The following is a 19,270-nucleotide window of genomic DNA, read 5'->3' as shown; positions in this document are numbered from 1 at the left end:
TTGAAACTAGAAGGAGCTGTTCTGTTTACTTCAGTAGGCTTTTTGAACAGGCTCCTAATCAGCAAGAGGAAAAGGTAGAAGATTGTCACAATATATTGGATAGACAATAAAATAGTGGCAACTTTTATTGCAGGGGAAATTTATTCTGTAAATTAAGAAATAAGTTGCAGTAAAAGCATTTGAATGGGGTTCATGGTGCATTTTAAGGCTGCGATCCTACACACACACTTTCCTAGGGATAAGTTCCCATTAAACTAATGAGACTCACTTTTGAATAGACATGTACAGAATTGCACTGCAAAAGTCTCATGCAAGAATTTACACTTACAGCACAGTTCTATTCATATCTCCTCAAAAGTAAGTCCCACTGAGATCAATAAGAGCTTACTCCCAAGTAAGTGGGTATAGAATTGCAGGCTTGACTAAAGCCATGAGCCACTATATATTTAATTGAAGACTAATTTTGTTGGTGTGAATTGGCATTACTGACATAAAGAAATGGGGATTTTGATTGAAGATCACTTGGTGGAGGTGCGGAGTATCCAAAAATGTTCAAAAGGAATTCACATTATTCTTCCTTAAATCCCCACATTGTGTCAACAGGAGAATGAAAAAGAGAGAGAAAATTTATCATTTCCTGGGGGAACTGTTAACAAAGGTTTCTTACATGATCCTCTTAGGAAGAATCAGTTGTAAACAAACAAACAAAACCCAAATACATTAGGGTTGTCAGTGAATTAGAGGTTTTTAGTTGATTAACTGTCGTGTTTTTTACCAATTAATCAATTAATTAACTGGATGCAGTAAACATTACACTTCCTCAACAGAGATCATAGCAGTTGATGACAATAACATTTTTTCTTGATACGCACAATGATTCCGAGTATGATTAAAAAGGTAAAGGTACCCCTGCCCGTACGGGCCAGTCTTGCCAGACTCTAGCGTTGTGCGCTCATCTCACTCTATAGGCTGGGAGCCAGCGCTGTCCGCAGACACGTGGCCAGCGTGACAAGCTGCATCTGGCGAGCCAGCGCAGCACACAGAACGCCGTTTACCTTCCCGCCAGTAAGCGGTCCCTATTTATCTACTTGCACCCGGAGGTGCTTTCGAACTGCTAGGTTGGCAGGCGCTGGGACCAAATGACGGGAGCGCACCCCGCCGCGGGGATTCGAACTGCCGACTCAGCAGTAATTCCCATGGAGTTCAGCAGGCTTTACTTCCAAGAAAGTGTGCTTAGGACTGCTGCAATCCACCGAACCCAAGTCTCACTGCACTCAGTGGAAGTTACTTCTGAGTAAACATACAAACTTTTGTGCTACATATAACAGACTTTACTGCTTGGAAAAGCAGCATAACAACTACGCCAGAATAAAAAGCAATAGGTGGATTGGACCCCACATAATATGAGTCAGACCCATTGGTCCATCTAGCTCAGTGCTGTTTGCACCAACTGCCAGTAGCTCTCCAGGGCTTCAGGACAGTTCTCTTCCAGCCTTACCCAGAGATACTGGGAATTGAATTGAGACCTTCTGCATACAAGACAGATGCTCTCCACTGAGCTTCCCATCTGCAAGTTTATACAATAAGAATATATATATATATATATATATATATATATATATATATATATATATATCTCACACCATCAACGCTGTAGAAGTCATTATTGTTGGCCAGTGCTTTTTATTAAAAAAAACAACCCAACAACACTAGAAGTCACTGAATTGGCTACTAATAAAATATGTTAACTTCTCTTATCCATTAATAGTTTAATATCTTCCGTCTTAAAATGTGCATGGTTATCTCTACCGTCCCAATTTTACAAACAAGGAACGCCTTGTGTTATCTGTTATTTAACTGTTCGAACATACCTGCACAAATAAATAGCGGTATAATTGTCTCAAATCCAACAGTTAATTTTCAACAGTACATAAACACCACCATCATACAATAAAAATAAAAACACCTAATGAAAATACAGGGGCAGACTTTGGTCTTAATTTTCAGCAGCTCCCTGTGCGAGGCCAAAATTAGGCGCCCTCCCCTACGACCTTTTGCCTTCTGTTCTGCATGTGCACTACATCATAGTTGTGATGCCCTTCGGTCACCCCTCAGTTCAGTGTGGGGAAACCAGCACCCAATCTGCCTTTGGAAAATACTTGTGATACTGCTATGCAACGAACCGACCATTCACTAAATCTTAAAGAGTTTGGCATCTAAGGATGCGTCATACTAAAGTCAGCTAATCTATGGCAACATACACAATCAAGCATTTTCACATACTGCACAATTATTATTTTTAAGGCATTTTTGAGTTTCATGTGTGCCATGTTCGAATGTCGCCCGTGTAAGAAAGAAAGCAAAAGCAAACACACATTTTTACTCAGTGTGTATTTTATATTTACCATACTTTTCCATGTGTAAGACTAGGGTTTTTTACTTTAAAATAAGGTTAAAAATCTGGATAGTGCATGTGTCCATTTTTTTAATTTGGGGTCCCCAAAAGTAGGGGGCATCTTATACATGGGGGCGTCTTATACATGGGAAAATATGGTATATTACATATTAATTTAAGCAAATACAATTTAGTCCCATCTACGAAGTTTAAGTGAATTTTATGGGGAAATATCTACCTTTTTAATAGACACTGGCACAGTTAGTATAACTGCTCGACACTAAAGGGTTGGTTGAAATCTATATATTTACTTCATTTCTAACTCACACAAACCTTGAGCAAAAGATGGTCAAGCTTTTTCATCATAAAAAAGCCAGGAGTTCTTAAAAGTACATAAAATATGAAGCTAAAACTAAACAAAATATACAAATAAATAATACAGCATCACATCTTGGGGCACGAACAATTCCTACTTTTTATAAAACTGGGTACACAAATTTTTGGAAACATTCAGGGTCAGACATCAGGGGCAAGAGGGCTTCTGAAACAAAATGAAACCTTCACTCATGCCTCACAAAACCACCTTGCTATTTTTATATAAGGCATCAATAGGATCAGATAATCAGCCAATCCTCCTTTAGTTTTCACAAGTATGCATTTTTGTAAGACAAAACTGCATGGGAACCGTGTTAGACAAGAAGTGTCTGTTCCTGACATAGCCACAGAGCAGGCTTAGGCAAACTCGGCCCTCCAGCTGTTTTGGGACAACAATTCCCACCATCCCTGACCACTGGTCCTGTTAGCTAAGGATGATGGGAGTTGTAGTCCCAAAACATCTGGAGGGCCGAGTTTGCCTATGCCTGCTATAGAGTAAGCATGGAGAACCTCCCCCCAGATATTACTGGATTTCTACTCCAATCATCCCTCACCATTGGCCATCCTGGTTGGGCTGCTGCAAGTTGGAGTTCAACAGTATCTGGAGGGCTCATAGGTTCCCCATGCCAGATTTAGACCTTCTCACTTGAGCTGTTTCTTTCTTGGTGACCTGTATTCCTACAGTTTTTCAGCTGATCTGCCCCTGTGTCTGTTCTTTCTTTTTTTAAACAAGCTAACAAAAAAACCAAGATATGAAATGCAACCACACGTTTCAAGTATCCTCTAGCTCTGCCCGAATTGGGCAATCTGATTTTCACTAGCTGAACTTTAACACGATACTAAACATAAATACAATACTAAGGGGTGAAAGCAAAGAAGTGAAAGCCATAAAAAATGAAATCAGTGTTCCAGTTACCTCTTGATAATTAATGTTGCTCAAAAGAAATTTGAATTTGTCTTTAAAAAGTAAGAAATGAATAGGTGGCCTTAAGTCCAGGATACTATAAGTCATTGCCCTATGGCCACTAATGTATTCTTTGTGCACTTTCCCCTTGTTGATAGAATGCATATTCCTTTACAATGGACAATTTTGCTATAACGTGTTGATAAAGAAGTTTCCATTCACTAGCCACAGAAAGCAAATACCTAGCACTTCACATTCATGAAACTGACAACTTGTCAATTGAGAATATGTTCTGACTTGTTTGCAGGGCAGTTAACTGATGTTGCAATCAAAAAGTGTTACTCCAGTGCATTTTCTTGTCATAGAATTGTAGAGTTGGAAGGGATCCTGAGCATCATCTAGTCTGATCCCCTGCAATGCAGGAATATGCAGCTGTCCCACACGAGGATCGAACCTGTAACCTTGGTGTCAATTTCCTTAAAGTTGGATCTTTTCGGGAAGCAGGTTTGTTGCTAAGACTATAACCATCAACTATAACTTCACAACCTGAATGTGACTGAACCCCACCCAAAAATAGCAGCCAAAGTGTCATCATGAGGTTGTGTTTTTTTAATGAATTGTACGCAGCACTCCCCAACTTCAAACACATACTCCTGATTGTAGGTACATCTCCTCTGAACAGCCAAGTTGACAATAATTTGCCACAAACTGTCCAATTCTTAAACCAAACTTCCCCCTCTCCCAAAGTCCTGCCCTATATAAGAGGTATACTTTGAGGCTAGCCTGCCTTTTGATTTATTAATAAATAACATAGTTTTCTGTATTAGCTGTGTTAACTCAAAATTATCTCCAGAAAAGTGTCTCGTAGTCAAAAACGGAAAGATAATTATAGGGATTTAATTTGCAATTCATACCTCTAGGGTATTTTTCACTTGCTAATATTTGGTTGAAAAACCATGACTCCAAAAATCACAATGAATCACTTGTAAATGAAAAAAAATAATAACAAGCCTTCAAAGAAGCTTCTTTTTTAAATTATTATTTCTCGAACAGGAGTCCCCACCCTAAATATCATTATCAGCAACCAACTTCTGAAACTGAGGAAGTTTCAAAAGTATTTCGTGATCCAGCATGGGTTTGTTCCCCCTTTTTCCTATACATGACTTGACTAATAACTACATACAGCAACAACAAATAATAGAAACACACCAAAATTTTGTTTTTAGCAGTTACAAACCACCCAAAGTTTTTGGATATCATCAGATGGCAATGCAATAATGCATTACAAGCTAATAACTACAGGAACTCAACATGTTCTTATTCTTTGCTATTTTGCACTTGGGGGGTGTTTGATATTTATTTATAATTCAATATTCAAGTTACGCCCCGCTCTGAAGTGGCCCAAGGTTGGCCAACATCCCCTGAACGTCTAAAAAAAGGAATTATCGCACACAAACCTTAGAACAGGTCTATTCCAAAGAAAATGTACCTGTGATTTAAAAAGTCTTCTCCATTTTGCACCTGGTGCTGTTGTACTGATGTGAAAAAAGAGGGCGAGGGAAAATAAAAATAATAAAAAGATGGGGGGAAGCAAAGAGGCACCCCAGTGTGTCGCCCCACATAGCCAGGACAGGGAGGCCCGTCTGGGGAACCTGAGGAGAAGCCCCATTACCTGAAACAGAGGCAGAAAAGCCGAGTGACTAGGCCTCTTCCGAGGCCCAAAGGCAAGCAAGGCCCGCGTTTTCGAGGGAAACAGGCCTTCCTTCGGGCTCCTCTTGGGGACGCCCTTGTGGCCTCCGCCCGAAGAAACGCCCTCAAGAGGGAAAACTCTGCCGCCCGGCTCAGCGGCCTGCGGGCGAGTAAGCGGCCCTGGGAGGCGGCTCGGCGTCTCCCTCAGACCCCGCGCGAGGCGGCGGCGGCAGCAGGTGATCCTATTGGTCAAGATACTCTCGGCCACCTGAGCCCCATGTGCTTCCGCGGAAGCAGCGCGCAGGCAGGGGAGGGGAAGAGCGCAGGAGGCGGAGATCTAATCCTAAAGCGATCCCTAAATCTCAAGGGCGATGCAAAGCTCGAATGATTCCAGGAAAGGAGGAAGAGATCCATAGGAGGCCCCCCCATGAAATATGTGAGCCTCCCCCCCCAGAAAAATATGTTGATTCAAATAGTGTGCACGCGCCGCCTCTTGTGATCGATTATGCGGAGCGATTATCACCTCCCCCCCCATATTTGATTATGTGATTATTACCACCCCCCAAATATTTTATTCAAGTTAGCACCCCTGAGCTGAAGAGATCGGTTATCTAGCGAGAAGTTATCTGCACTCCGAGGACCTGTTTTATTATGAGCCTCCTCCGCCGGACAGGCTTGCGCGCTGTTTGGAGAGCCCGCACAGGATCGGGCTGCCCATCTCGAGTTCTCGCAGCCAGGATCCGTACATGCACACCGGTTAATCCGGGGGCATCTGGATCTGAGCAGATGCGGGATTAGACGGGTTCTCTCCAAATCCGTGCAGCTCACTCAGGAGAAGTTTTGGTGGGCACTGTTATGCATATCAAAATAAATGTTGATGATTTGCAATGTAGAGGAGCCATTTTAACATAAGTAAGTAAGCATTCCTGTTTCAGGAAATTAAAACATTATGCTTAACGGGGGGGGGCATTGCACGCTTGCCACGCCACTGCTTCCGTTTAAGTGTGTGCATATATACGGAACCATCTGGTGACTTTCTTACCTTAGTTGTTTTATGGGGGGGGGGGGAGGGCAGGGAAATGAATGAGAAGAGGAGAGACTACGAATTAAGCGGCTTTTGTGCGAAGCCATGTGATAATGCTGGGGAAATGCGTGTGGATAGAGCGCGTGTGTATTTTGTGTGTGTGTGAGTGTATCTGGCCTCCTTCGATCGCGCGTATGAATGAATTAAATTTCGGTGTCAGGTATCAGAAGGTTAGGAGAATATTGTGTGTAGATAAACCTTGCCACCCCCTTGGCCCTGGGGGAGCCCCATATACAATGTGCAGATGATGAATGGGCTTTGGGAGAGGAGATCGAAGCGAGGGCCGCATTGCCTCCACTCTCTCCTACAAAACTATAGGGCAATTAATTGTGCCTTGTCCCCTCATCCTTCATCTCCTTGTGGCACATATCGATGGAGATTACTGCTGATGGACCATTTTATCACCTTAAATAAACAGTCACCACCTTTTCTAACCTCAATCTAATATATGGGCCGCGAGCTGCTCTCTTTAAGGCTGCTGCTGCTGCCGCCGGCGAAGCGGATGATGGAAAGTAGCTAAATCAGAGGCGTTAGTAGCAGTCGGGGAAAATGCGGATTTAAAACGTAAAAGGCAGAGGACGGTCCACATTTCGCAGAGCGCTGCTGCGGGCAAACGCTCCTGTCGTTCGATCCAGTAGGACGGACAATGCAACTGCTCTCTTGTATTAGTTTGACACGATTCAGAGCAGCTGGGGTCAGAAAGATCCCTTTCTTTGTTGTCGGCGTTTCAGTGCAAGGGAGGAGGAAGAGCCGCGCCACCTCCAGTTCCGAAAGCTGCAGCGCAAGGATATAAAACACGGGTCTCTGTTGCGATCCTAAAGACCATGTCGCCTCAAACCCAAAATCACTGTCTTCCATTCCGGATTAATTAATGCGGAGTAGGTTTTTAATCCTTTCTTCTGCACGTCACGATAATTAAAAATGAATTAAAAGCCCCGTTTCTTCCATAGGTAAGAATCGAAACATCAAAACATTTACCCCCTAAAGTGAGTAGGAGCGAGGACATTTCAAAGACTTTGACGTCAAATCCCAACTGGAGTTATTTGATTTGAATGTCAGCCTTCAGTAAAAAAAAATTATGGCATATCACACATGGCCAGAAAAAGCCCTTGAGCCTCTTTTTGCGCCTCGTGTGAAGTTTGTTCATACAAAATAGAAGCTTAAAAAGAGGTTTCAAGTGGAAGGCGCGTTCTGGTCAAGACAGATTTATTTCGCAGTCGCCTTTAAGACCAATACAAGTTTCAGGCGTGAAAACGCCCTAAGTTGGTCAGGATCATGGGCGTGAATCTAGCCATTAAAATGCACAACTGCCGCTTTATTTAAGCAAAATCCCATTTGATTTCCAATCCTAATGAGTCAGACTGTGACAATTTATTAGCTAGAATTGTCTCCACTTGAAACAATAACATAAATCACTTTTCCTTCCCCCCCCCCTTAAAAAAATACCCTCAAACAGATCCTCTTTGAAAATTGACTCCTGGCTAGTACCTATTGAATATTCTCTCAAATAATCTATATCTGTGATTGAGGAGCCCTAAATTAGTTAAAACCTACTCCCATTTACCTGGGAGTAAGTTCTGCCGAACTCCGTGAAACTTACTTCTGAGTATGCATGATGGCGCTCTAACGAGGCAATACTTTGCACGTCTACTCAGAAGTAAGCCCCATTCAGTTCAATGTTGTTTGGTGCCTCCAGGATTGTTAAACCTCATCTACCCAAACAGAACACACAGTGAAAAAGTAGAATATTTTGCTTTACATTTAGGCACGATATCAATTGAGAAAAATTAGCCATTCGTGGTACATATCGGAATGTCCACAGGTATTCTCACACTGGGATCCTCATCATCTCTAGTTTACGACTTTTAAAACAGTACTATACAATAAAAGATATTCAGGTGAAACTAAGAGTCTTCTGCACTATTCCATTTGCAATTAGCATATGTCGATATTAATCATAATCATAGTCAAAGGTTGACGGAATCTGGTTATGTGAGATACAATGCAGCAAGCTTTATGTCCCCGACACAAACCTCATTATCCTTTAAAATTATGGTACATAGTCGGACCACAGGGCATCTGGACTGAACAAGGTTTACCAGCATCGGGTTAGGTGTCCCAGTTAAGCCAAACGACTTGGACTCAATGAGGCTGAGTCTGCTATCCTTACTTGAAACCTTCAGTGGACAAGAGACCCATCGAAATGTGTAAATGTGCTTCAGATAAGAGTGCAAAATCCAATAACCTGCCGTAGTTCGATTACAAGGGCAAACTCTGCATTTTTAATTTACTGGACTCTCCACTTTTTAAAGAATGTAAGAGAGTTTCTGGTCAATCAACATGAAATTAATGGGAGGCGAGGTCGGATAAATGGAGCTAAAATCAACTCCAACAGGTCATCGTGTTCCGTACTCCCCACCGCCCACCCTTGCAGATCTGCTATATATTTCTGGCGCAAAACTTCAGAATTTAGGGAACCCGCTCCAAAACCCAGCGCGCTTTCACAAGATGAGGGCTGAGAGCTCACTTTAGTGTGGAATGCGTCACTTGTGCATGCTGTTACGGCAGGCACGTCGCGTGTACAGCTAGCCAATGGGCACATTCGAAACGGGAGGCGCGCGAAATTGCAAAGCAAAACCAACTCTCCACAACCAGTAGCCTGTGAAAAGAACTCCAAAGGCGCATTAATGTGGGCTGGACTACCGTTCTGTGATTCTCTTTAGCCTCTGCTGCAGTCATTCCTGACCCAAAAACTGCTTCCATAGCTCGGCGATCTCCGCTGCAAATCAAAACTAGTCCCAAACCAAAGACAGTCCACCACTCTCTGGCCAAGGATCTCCACCTTCCCGTGCCGAAAATCCCTTATCTTTCGACCGTCCCCATATCCTCTGAAAATGGAGATCCTCCTCTCCATGTTTGTGATCTCTGGAAAGGCACCACTTCTGATCTCAGACAGAAACGAGAGATACCAGACCACGAGACGCGTGGAAAGAGGGTTTTGTGGCACATTCGGGGGTGGGGAAGAGAGGAGAAACAGACGGGCTCACTAACAACGGGCTCGATCCACCACCCCTCGACACAGCCCCGAGATGGTCTGGCCAAACCCTGAGGTTGTGTGTTTGAAACTAGGAAGGATCTCAGTTCGGAGTTGCTTCCAAAGAAATCGGAACGGGCTCATAAATAAGGATGAGTAAGGAGGGATCAGCGCATTGGGATTTGGATTAGGGAGCGGATTGTGGAGCAGATTGGGAACCCAGCCTAGAACTAGGCGCGCTCCAGTTCCCTGGCACGCACAGGGCTTGAACCCGCGCGGAGCTGCGTTTGCCAGCAAATCCGACGGTTCCACGCCGCGTCGCGATCCCGCGTGGACCACGTGGAGTATTTTACATCAAGTACCACTGGCCTTTACAAAGCTCTTTCTCTAAGTGCTGGCGATGGAAGCACGAATTGGCTCAACAGCCCTGCCCTTTCTGAGGTCACCCTTTGTTTTACCTTTCCTCTTGCAAGCCCTTTATCTTCTAGATTTACCGAGCTCTGTCTCTGAAAAGTAAGCCGCGTACTGTAGGCCATTAAAAGCGCGTTTCAGAGCCCATTAATTTATGAGTCTGTAATTTATGGGAGCAGATTTTCTCTCTCTCTCTCTCCGCCCGAGAAAACACGGGCTGCGTCGCCTCTGGAGGCAAACGATGCGCTGAAATGCTCAGGTTTCCCACAGCCCATGATCGGGATCGCGAAACTTTTGCGCTCTGAGACACCGGCGAACCGAAAACCCACTTTGCGGTTAAAATGTCAAATTTAATGAACATTTAATGTGCAAGGTTCCAACTGCAATCCTAAACACGCTTGCAATTGGAGAGTAAGCCCCATTGAACCCCATGGGGCTCACATCTGGGGAAACATGCATATAGGATCGCGCTGTACGGCTGCAATCCTGTACCCGCTAGATCTTGGTAGCACCGTTTATGGTTCCTGGGGCCGAGTAAGCAGAAGGATGTTGATGCAGGGCTCTGGTCCTATGAATACAGTACTTACCTGGGCATAGGATCGGACGGATCCTCGCCAGATTCAAAATACATTGAAGTAAATTCAGTGCGGCTTATTGCTAAGGAACTGTGTGTTTCGTGACATAGTTTCAATTAAAAAGAACCACCCGCGTTACCGTTAGCACTGGGAAGTTTCCTCAACTCGTTGGAAAAAATATATATACAAACTTTCTAAGTTACATTGAAATTGCGTTTTTCCTGCTCCATGCACTGACAAGTTAAACCGGACTATTTATGTTTAAACCGATTTCCATCCCATTTACGTCCAGGTTCAGCAAGGTTTAGAATGCAAACACTTCTGCTTAAACAAGTTGCGGGCTTCTTTCCGCCAGTCTTTGCAAAGTCTCTGAGCTTGCCTCTTTCAGCCCAGAGCACATTTACTCCAAATCTCCTCCTTTTGATAGCATTTGTTTTCATACAAATATTGTGAGGATCGGTTGTAAATTCATCCAAGTGCAAATATTGTTTAACCGTAGTTCGTGAAACTACAAAAATACTTAAAAAAAACAAACCCTTATATCAACAGGAGAAATGGTGTTTAAAAGCTACGCATGTGCCATTGATAAGGTTGATTGCTCCTAACTATGCCAATAATAATACATAATGTTATTTAAGACAGCTGAAAAGATTTTAAGCAATTCCAAAGGCGTACAAGTAAAGGAACATGCTGTAATTGAGAAAAGGGTATTTGGTCAAATCCACACTTCAGAAAAGAAAAGTAACGGGGCAATCCTAGATGTGTCTACTCAAAAGTAAGCCCTACTCCGTTTAAACTTACACCAGGGTTGCATGGGGTTGCAGCCTAAATCTCACGAAGGGGGGCTTTTCGACTCCCCGGTTTTGTTTTGTTTTAAGGTCAATGTGGCGGTCTCAGTAATTCTGAAATCCCCCATAGCATATTGGTTTTGACACCCAATTAGGCTTTTGACATTTATACTTTTGAAAACAAACTTCCTATGGAACGAACGTGCCTCGCCTTTGACGCTGAGAAGGCAAACCCAGCTGCGTGGTGCTACTGGCATGAACAAGGGCCGAAGGGGAAAGGATGCAGTATTTTTAAAGAGGCAAAAAAAAAGCAGTTCCCTTATAAAAAGCAAAACTTTTGTTTGTTTGTTCTCAATGTAGGAAAAACATCTTCCACACATTTTAGTTTTCCATACAATATTTAAATAAAGCATATTCATTTTTTCAAACAACAACAACAACCACCCTATTTTCAGCAAAGTTCTAGAAAGCATTTGCTATGCAGCCGGTCACTCTCCAGTCCTGCTATAGCGCTAAGTGCTTCAGACGACCACAAAGTCCTGCCTTGGCAATGCCCCGTTGTTGGGAGTGGGACTTATTTCGGAGCATAAGTACTCTTGAGACTTTGGGGGAAGTTACAAAGTTTACCAGCGATCATTCGGGGGCATTCTGCAACGAGAAGGCATCTAAAGGCCGCATCTTGAAGTGTTTTATTTAGTTCCAAGTAGTAATTCTAGGAGAGTCTGCGTGTGCTGGATGACCAATTCTGCTTGGGGTGCCCTTAATTTAGGCTGCAATCTTATGCACACAAAATCTCTGGGACTAAGCCCCACTGCAGGGCTTAGTTTTGAGTCAAGGGCTTAAATTTATTTATTTATTTATTTATTTATTATTATTATTATTATTATTATTATTATTATTATTATTCGTACCACGCCCATCGGACTGGGTTGCCCCAGCCACTCTGGACGGCTTCCAGCACATATAAAAACGTAATAAAAAATTGCACATTAAAAGCTTCCCTATAGGGCTGCCTTCTAAAGGTTATAGGGTTACTCATCTCCTTGACGTAAGCTCCTTCTTCCATAAGCTCTCTTGAGTTCAGTGGCTCTCTCACTTTTGAGAGCGGGTCCTTCTTTCTCTCTCCCCACTCCCCATATTAAATATTTGCACCCCAAACTTTAGCCAAAGTGGCTGTGCCCTGCCGCGCGTCGGGAAGGTTGGGTGGGGAGTACATACGGTTGTTGGGGTCCCCGGTGTGCTGGTTGAGCGGGATGATCTCCATGCGCTGCTGCCCATACAGGTAATAGTCCAACTCCTCGGCGGTGCAGCGAAACCGGGCCGGCGCCCTCTCGCCGCCCTTGGCCACCCCGCTGCCTCCGCCCAGGTCCTTGGTCTGCAGGAGGGCGACCGGGGCTCCCGTCGGGGACTCGGAGCTCTGAATCGGTCCAAAGACGGGGATCTGCGCCACCGGCAGCGCAGTCAAGCTGGCCAGGGAGGCGACGGCGCACGAAGACGGGGCGGACGACGGGGTGGAGGAGGAGGAGGAGGAAGACGACGACGAGGAGGACAAGGAAGAGGACGAGGACGCCGCCGACGAGAGAGAGGCCGGCAGCGGGCGGAGGCTGTCAGCCTGGGGCTCGACGGCTCTCTCGGGCGCCTGGAGGTGCCCTAGCAGCCCGGCGCCGCCTTTGAGCTGCTGGCTGCTGTGCGGGAACAGCTGCTGCCAGTGCTGGAGGTACGCGGGATCCACCTTGAGGAAAGCCGATCCGCCGGGATCGCCGGGCTTCAGCATCTCTGCGAGCCTGGAGGAGAGCGAGAGGGGAGAGAAAGAGCCGTGAGAGGCGCCGTCGGGACTTCGCGCTCCGCAAGACGTCCGGCGGCGAGGGGCTCAGAGTCTGGAGGATGCTACTCCCGACGGACTTCGACCCTCTCAGCAGCCGCTCCGCGAGGGAGAGGAGGCGCATTTGGTGCCTGCCAACGGCTCAGCATCTGCCGCGATCCTGAGTTTCAGGGGCGGATGGGGAGGAAAGCGACCCCGGGGCACCCACTCTTGCCAGGGATCTGGCCTCCCCATCCCCAAATTGCTCCCAGGCAAGTACCATTCTGGATCGCGTTTGAACTACCCACCTCCTTCCGCCGCCCCACCCCGGACCGTCCCATCCTGCCAAGTTCTGGGGCAAGGGAAGTCCCGCGGACTTCCAGGGACCGAAGATCGCAAAGCGAAAGGGGAAGCGCGCCGCCAGCAAAACGCGCCAGGCCACTTTTCTCCCCAGCGTCCCGGAGAGAAGTTGGCGCGCGGCGAGGCAACTTGAGCAGGAGGCGAAGGATCCCGCCAGATCTCTTACCCTGATCCCCCAGCCATCTATCCTCCCGCCCGCCTCTCCTTTACCTGGATCTCTTTGTGGGCTACCCGGATCTGAAGGCGCGCAGGGCTCTTCTCTCCCCGAGGAGATCCAGGGTCGTGGAGGGGAAGGAAAGTGGGGGCGTGGGGAAGGGGGGTGGGTGGAGAGACGATGTTCCCGAAAAGCTCCGCTCAAGCAGCGGGAGAGGCCCCCGAGCGGGTTTCGGACGGCGGGGACGTGGGGAGGCTGTCCCGCGTGGAGATCTCCAGCGTCTTCCTCGCTGGCTCTCGCCGCGGCGCTCTACGGCAGGAGCGGCGGGGCTCCGCTGCGCTCGGCGCTCTGGCAGCCTCCGGGCGAGACACGTGGGTTTTACGACAGCACTAAACACAAGCGTGTGAGGGAGGCAGTAGGGAGAGGGAGGAGAGGGAGGGGGAAAGAGCGGCGGATCGGAGCGCTGCTTAAACTCTTAACACAACCCCCACCCTCCCCGCCGCGCGCAACCTCGCGTAGGTTAAGTTCAGAGCAGCCTGGTTCTTGAACAGAGCGAGAAGGCTGCTGCTGCTGCTTCCGTCGTTTGCCAGACGGCTGGAGGGGAGGGAGGGAATCTGCCTTAGGGGCAGGGTTGGGGGTCATTGGTAGACTTCTGGGTTTCGGAAGAGGGTGAAGCGTCCCCAGGAGGCAACTGCTAGGGGTCGAAGTCCCTTCGCCCCCCAATAAAATATTTGAGGGGGTGGTCCGTCCCCCCCAGTGTCCATTCAAATAGTGTGCCGTGATCGATTATGTGGGGCGCGACTTACTTGCCCCTCTCTCCGTATTTGATTCAATTTGGCACCCCTGAAAGTCTGCCAAGGCGAGCCCCTTCCCAGAGCCCAGGCTCCACCGAGCAAAATGCTTCGGAGTCCCCACCTCCCACCCCACAGATCGGCCTTGCTGGTCTCTGGATGTCCCGTCGGCTCAGAGGCATTCCAGTGCTTGGCTTACCCTCTCTCCCCACGCCCCGTCCACCTTTCCCCATCTTCCACCCCAAATTCCCCAGGTCTTAGCTGCCGAATAAAACCATTGGCTCATAACTTTCCCCTTGTTGGAAACAGGGAATTAAACACGGTCCTCTTTCAAAGCCAAACCGCTTTGTAGCCCTTTTTTGCGATTCACAAGCCACTTAGGACGGTGCCAGGAGAACGTGCACGGAACCGCTTTAAGATCTAAGGAAGCGCCTTGTGGATTCCGTCATTATGTTGACGTTCCAGGGGGTTGGACTAGATGATCCTCAAGATCCCTTCCAACTCTGAAATTCTGTTATTCTATCCCTTGGGCAAGAGCAGCTCCAAATGGAAGGTGCTAATCTATTCATCCATTTATCTATTCCTCCTGTCCCCAGGATGAAACAGTTTTTACAGAATAACTCGTGCAGAGCGTTTGAGGCGCAGTCGCCGGCCTTTGCTCAAAACGACACATAAAAGCCTAGCAGTTAGGAACTGGCGGTCGTGTGCACCGACGAACGCGCTTCTGCCCCCTTAAAGTCTCATTGGCTAAGTTAAACACGATGGGACTTCAGGCGAGGTCAACGTTTGAACCATTTCCCTGTACCCCAACCAGCCCGCGCTTTCCCTGGGTTGTTCATAATTCGGAGCATGAGCACACTGAGTGTAGCGTGTAAACCTAACCCAGGAAAAAAAAAGAATACATATGACAAACTTCCCCCAACCAACTTCTTGCTGTGCTTCCTTTGCAAGGCGGATAGATTGCGCGGGGCATTGATCTGCTTTAGCGTGCACAGCCTGTCAAAAAGCGCTTTCTGCTCAGACAGAAATGAATGGTTCCGCTTCCCTGCGCCACGCGTGTCCGAGAACGCATGTTCCACGCTCCTTGTTTAGCAATGAATAATAGCCCACGCAAGCAAGTGTTTGCGGAGCCCGTGTCTCCTCCTGCCCCCCACCCCTTCCCGCACTGCTCCACACTCCTTGCTTTTTTTAGAGAGCCTGGGAAACGGCGGTGCTGTTTAGTTTTCGTCTGCGTCCAAGGCAAGACACTTTCACACAAATCTGAACAGAACTGCTAGGACAAAAGGCGGCGGCGGGGCAGAGCGAGAGAATGTTTTGACTGGCGTCACTGTGACAAGGTCATTCGTCATTTTTCGGAACAGATTGATAACACCTAAGTTAAAGGCAAACACGCAACTAAAGGGGGGCGGCGGACGGAGGGAGGGAGGGAGAAGGATGCGAGAAGGAACCAGCGCCTCTGATTTTCTGAAATTTAAAGCTGGCTGATTGTCAAAATCCTTTCGCTGCCCTTGATCAATTCGATCGCCTCGAATATTACGAATTTCCACTCCTACCACCCTTCTAAGTCGTCATTTTCTAAAAAGAAAAAGTTCTGTTGCTCTTTTAAGCACGCGGGTGGAGGAAAGGGAGAGGGGACCCGCGAAAACAAGTTTTCTAAAACTCTTGAGTGTAAGACGGTCGATGATGCGCTACAAAACCAGGAATAATTCGAAGAGCTCCTGCAAAATTACTGCGTGGATCTAAACTCTGTCGCCGCTTTTAGGCTACGATCCTAGGCATAGTGACTGAAGAAGCAGGATGGGACTTCCTCCGCAAGTCTGAACTCTCAGCAACTTTTCTTTTTCCTGCATTTCCTTTGTAATTGTATCGCTTTTAATCACTTATAATTTAACGCGTTAAGAATGACGGCAGGCCCTTAGGTGGTCTCTAGGTCCGGGTCCAGTTCTCTGATTCCAACTATTGGCCTTCTCCTTCCATAAATACACTTTTTTTTTTTTTGCTAATAACCCTTCAGATGCGAAGGGAAAAAAGCGGGAGGAGGGAGGGGGAAACAAACCACCAACTAGGATTCTTCATCTCCCTTCCTTGCGCTTAAATGCATTGTCAATAGCTGCATTTGTCTTACAGGCTGTTTGCAGGAGGGAGAGAGGCAATTTGCGAGAACGAATCAAACGGATCCTTTCGGGATGCAATCCGCTCTCCTAGCCGGAGATCAGGGTTCCCTCGGAGATCCCGCACCATTAAACCCGAACTTTAAATAGGGGTTTATGCCGGATTAGTTCAAACCTACCCTTCGCTCCTCCTCCCAATTTCCTTATGAATTAAGGCCTCGGACGTTGCGGAACCGACGGCGCTTACTATTATTTGTGTAGGTCTTTCCGCTCTCTCTCGTGAAAGTTTGCGACGGCTTTGGATCTGTCCTGCACCGGCCACGCGTGTCCCTTCCAGCACCCCGATGACGACTCCCGGTTCCCCTACTTTCCCGCTGTCATTCATGCAGCGAGGGACAAGGAGATCGATTCCCCTTTACCCAGGGGATTGCTTTTCCTCTTTCTTTGCACAGAGAGGTACATAATTAAATCGGTGTGGTGATCCACGTTTCTTAAAAGTGGGCAAGGAATAGCCATGAAATATAACGGCCCAAATAAGATCCCCAAGAATTCCCACCCCAAGAATTGGGGAGACAAGGTGAAACACACACACACTGCTGCTTAGGGTCAGCGCAGAAGCGAGAGTGCCTAGCGGTGCACGCGCATTTTAACAGGAGGCCGGTTCTGCGTCCGGATGCTCAGCGACAGGCGCGCGAGCAAAGAGCTTGACCCTTTCCCTCTGCGTCTGCCTCGCCAGACTGTTTGGTGCGCACCAGCGCGCGCTGTGCCTCGCTTTCCTCTTCTTGATTTCCTTTAAACGTGCCTCTTCTCAGCGCGTGCTAGTACTTTCTCGCTAGTTCCTGCGTTTAAAGAGGCAGCAAAAGCTTATATCCTATGAACACCCGCCCACAACACGCACACGAACGCACACACCTGGCCTCTACGCGCTGTCTTCCTCATCTGATTTTTTTCCCCCGAAAAGAAAGAAAAAGATTATTATTTATAGGACGAACGCTGGAAAGAAATCAAATCGATCGGTTTCGCGAGCGGTCAAACTTTGATAAAAATCCATCGCCCCCTCCACCGGATCGATCGGCGAATATTTGTTAGGAATCCATTCCCAGAGAAATAAATAAGGAAGGGGAAAGTGTTTGTATTACATGCAAAAAGGTGAGACGCGGTGGTGTGTTTTTCTTCATTGATTAATGACCTCTAAAATAAAACAAGCGGGAAGAGGAGCCAGGATCGATAAATTATCTACCCCCAAATCCATCATTTTTTCCCTCCTTGGGAATATTACATACATACCGCCCCCGTCGCCCCCAACATCACCCCTTTGCCTCTTACACTTTCTCCTTGTGAAAAAAAGGGGGGGAAATAAGCTGGAAGAAGCGAAGACCCTAAAGAATATATATTGAATCTGGGAGGGGCGGAGACCCTATCTGATTTCGTTTGACACACAATTAAAAAAGTTTCCTTTCATATTAATTAATTCTCGCGATCTGAGGGGGAAGACAAATGGTCGGGCGCCTCTGACAGGAGACCGATAAAGGCTCCAGCAGCTTTCCTTTCTTGCCCTGGGCGCCTCTTCATCCCACTTTTAAGGTCAGGAGAGCCGAGCTAATAATTCATTAATAGAGACGTTTATTCAGAAGCGATTCACGCCCCACTCCGCGCGGCCCTGCGCAGCGATGCCGAGAGGTAGTTTTCTTCGACGGAAGGGGCGAGGAGGCGGCTGTTAGGGGAGAGAAACTCTCTTGCACTCCCAGGACCTGGAGCGCAACCGATGCCAGGTCCTTTTCCGCACACCATACAGACGTGACCGTCGATCCAGCTTCAAAGCCAGCCCCGCTCCCTCTCCCCCACGCACGTCTAGGATCCCCTGCCTCATTCCCTTGCAGGCACCATTCTTTAAATGGCCACGGAGAGATCGATCTTCCCTTGTCTTCAGCTGCTGGTTTAGGAGGACCCACTAATGTGGCACGTCCTGATCGCAGAATGGAAGTGACCCTGATGATCTAGTCCAATCCCCTGCAATGCAGGAATATGTAGCTGTCCCAGATTGGGATCCCATACAGGGATCGAACCTGCAGCCTTGGCATTATCAGCCCCACGCTGTAGTCAGCCAAGCTATCCAGGCATATAAGTCATCTGGTAACAGTGGGGTCACCACCATCAATGAAATAGTGCACAATTTTGCAACAGGAAAAGATTACACAGAGAAAAGGAGGGTAACCCAAAAATCGAGTTAAGGAAAAGAGGGAAATTCTGCTGCTACATGTTCATCCAACTGCCCACTCTAAAAATCTCTTATTTGACACTATTCAGATACAGGAACACTTTCCCCCTTCCTGTTCCGTTCTCACTCTTTTAAAAAGGAATGGAAACCTTATAAGGGTGTATCTTGTATTATAAATTAGGACTATGGGTGTGTCCTCCTTGGTCCAAACCAGACTGCCAATCTGCTCCATTCCTTTGTGGAATCTAATTCAAAGGTCAACCTGTAGACTGGGTCCAGAGTTCGAAACTCCCACTATTCTAGGCGCATTTTGCAACAGGGAATTTCAGCAGCATGATAAGTTTCTGAGCTCTGGGCATAGTACTGCGCCTAAAATTTCAGATTTAAATTGAAGAGTGGAAGAAAAGGAGGACCTTTTTCTGCCTCCCCACTTCCAGCTACTCTCTCAAGACTAGAGAAGAGACCCTCTTAAGAATATTAGGGGGGTGGGCAGTGGAAGGACTTGACCATGTGAAAAATGAACATAACATTTTAGCTGCAGTTTATTCATTTTCAGCTTTGTATTCTTGTTATAAAAAAA

General features: G+C 46.8%; 1 protein-coding gene across 5 annotated transcripts in view; it reads right to left on the bottom strand.

The window, feature by feature from the left end:
• PRDM6 (PR/SET domain 6) overlaps window positions 1–17,403 on the bottom strand; it is a 101,164-nt gene extending 83,761 nt beyond the window's left edge. For 3 of the 5 annotated variants that reach the window (XM_083576893.1, XM_083576895.1, XM_083576897.1), the window contains exons 1-2: window positions 13,627–14,319; window positions 12,474–13,039 (exon numbers count right to left, since the gene is read on the bottom strand). In XM_083576893.1, coding sequence (XP_083433019.1) covers window positions 12,474–13,029 — 556 coding nt within the window. In that variant the 5' untranslated portion in view covers window positions 13,030–13,039; window positions 13,627–14,319. Of the gene's footprint in view, window positions 1–12,473; window positions 14,320–17,384 lie in introns of those variants that run through there. The other 2 variants (XM_083576894.1, XM_083576896.1) reach the window with 2 other exon arrangements.
• Window positions 17,404–19,270: the final 1,867 nt, after the last annotated feature.

The sequence above is a fragment of the Podarcis filfolensis genome, assembly GCF_964270895.1.
Source record: "Podarcis filfolensis genome assembly, chromosome: 11".
Lineage (NCBI taxonomy): Eukaryota > Metazoa > Chordata > Lepidosauria > Squamata > Lacertidae > Podarcis > Podarcis filfolensis.
The sequence above is the reverse complement of the archived record's forward strand: the minus strand, read 5'-3'. Positions and strand labels throughout refer to the sequence as shown.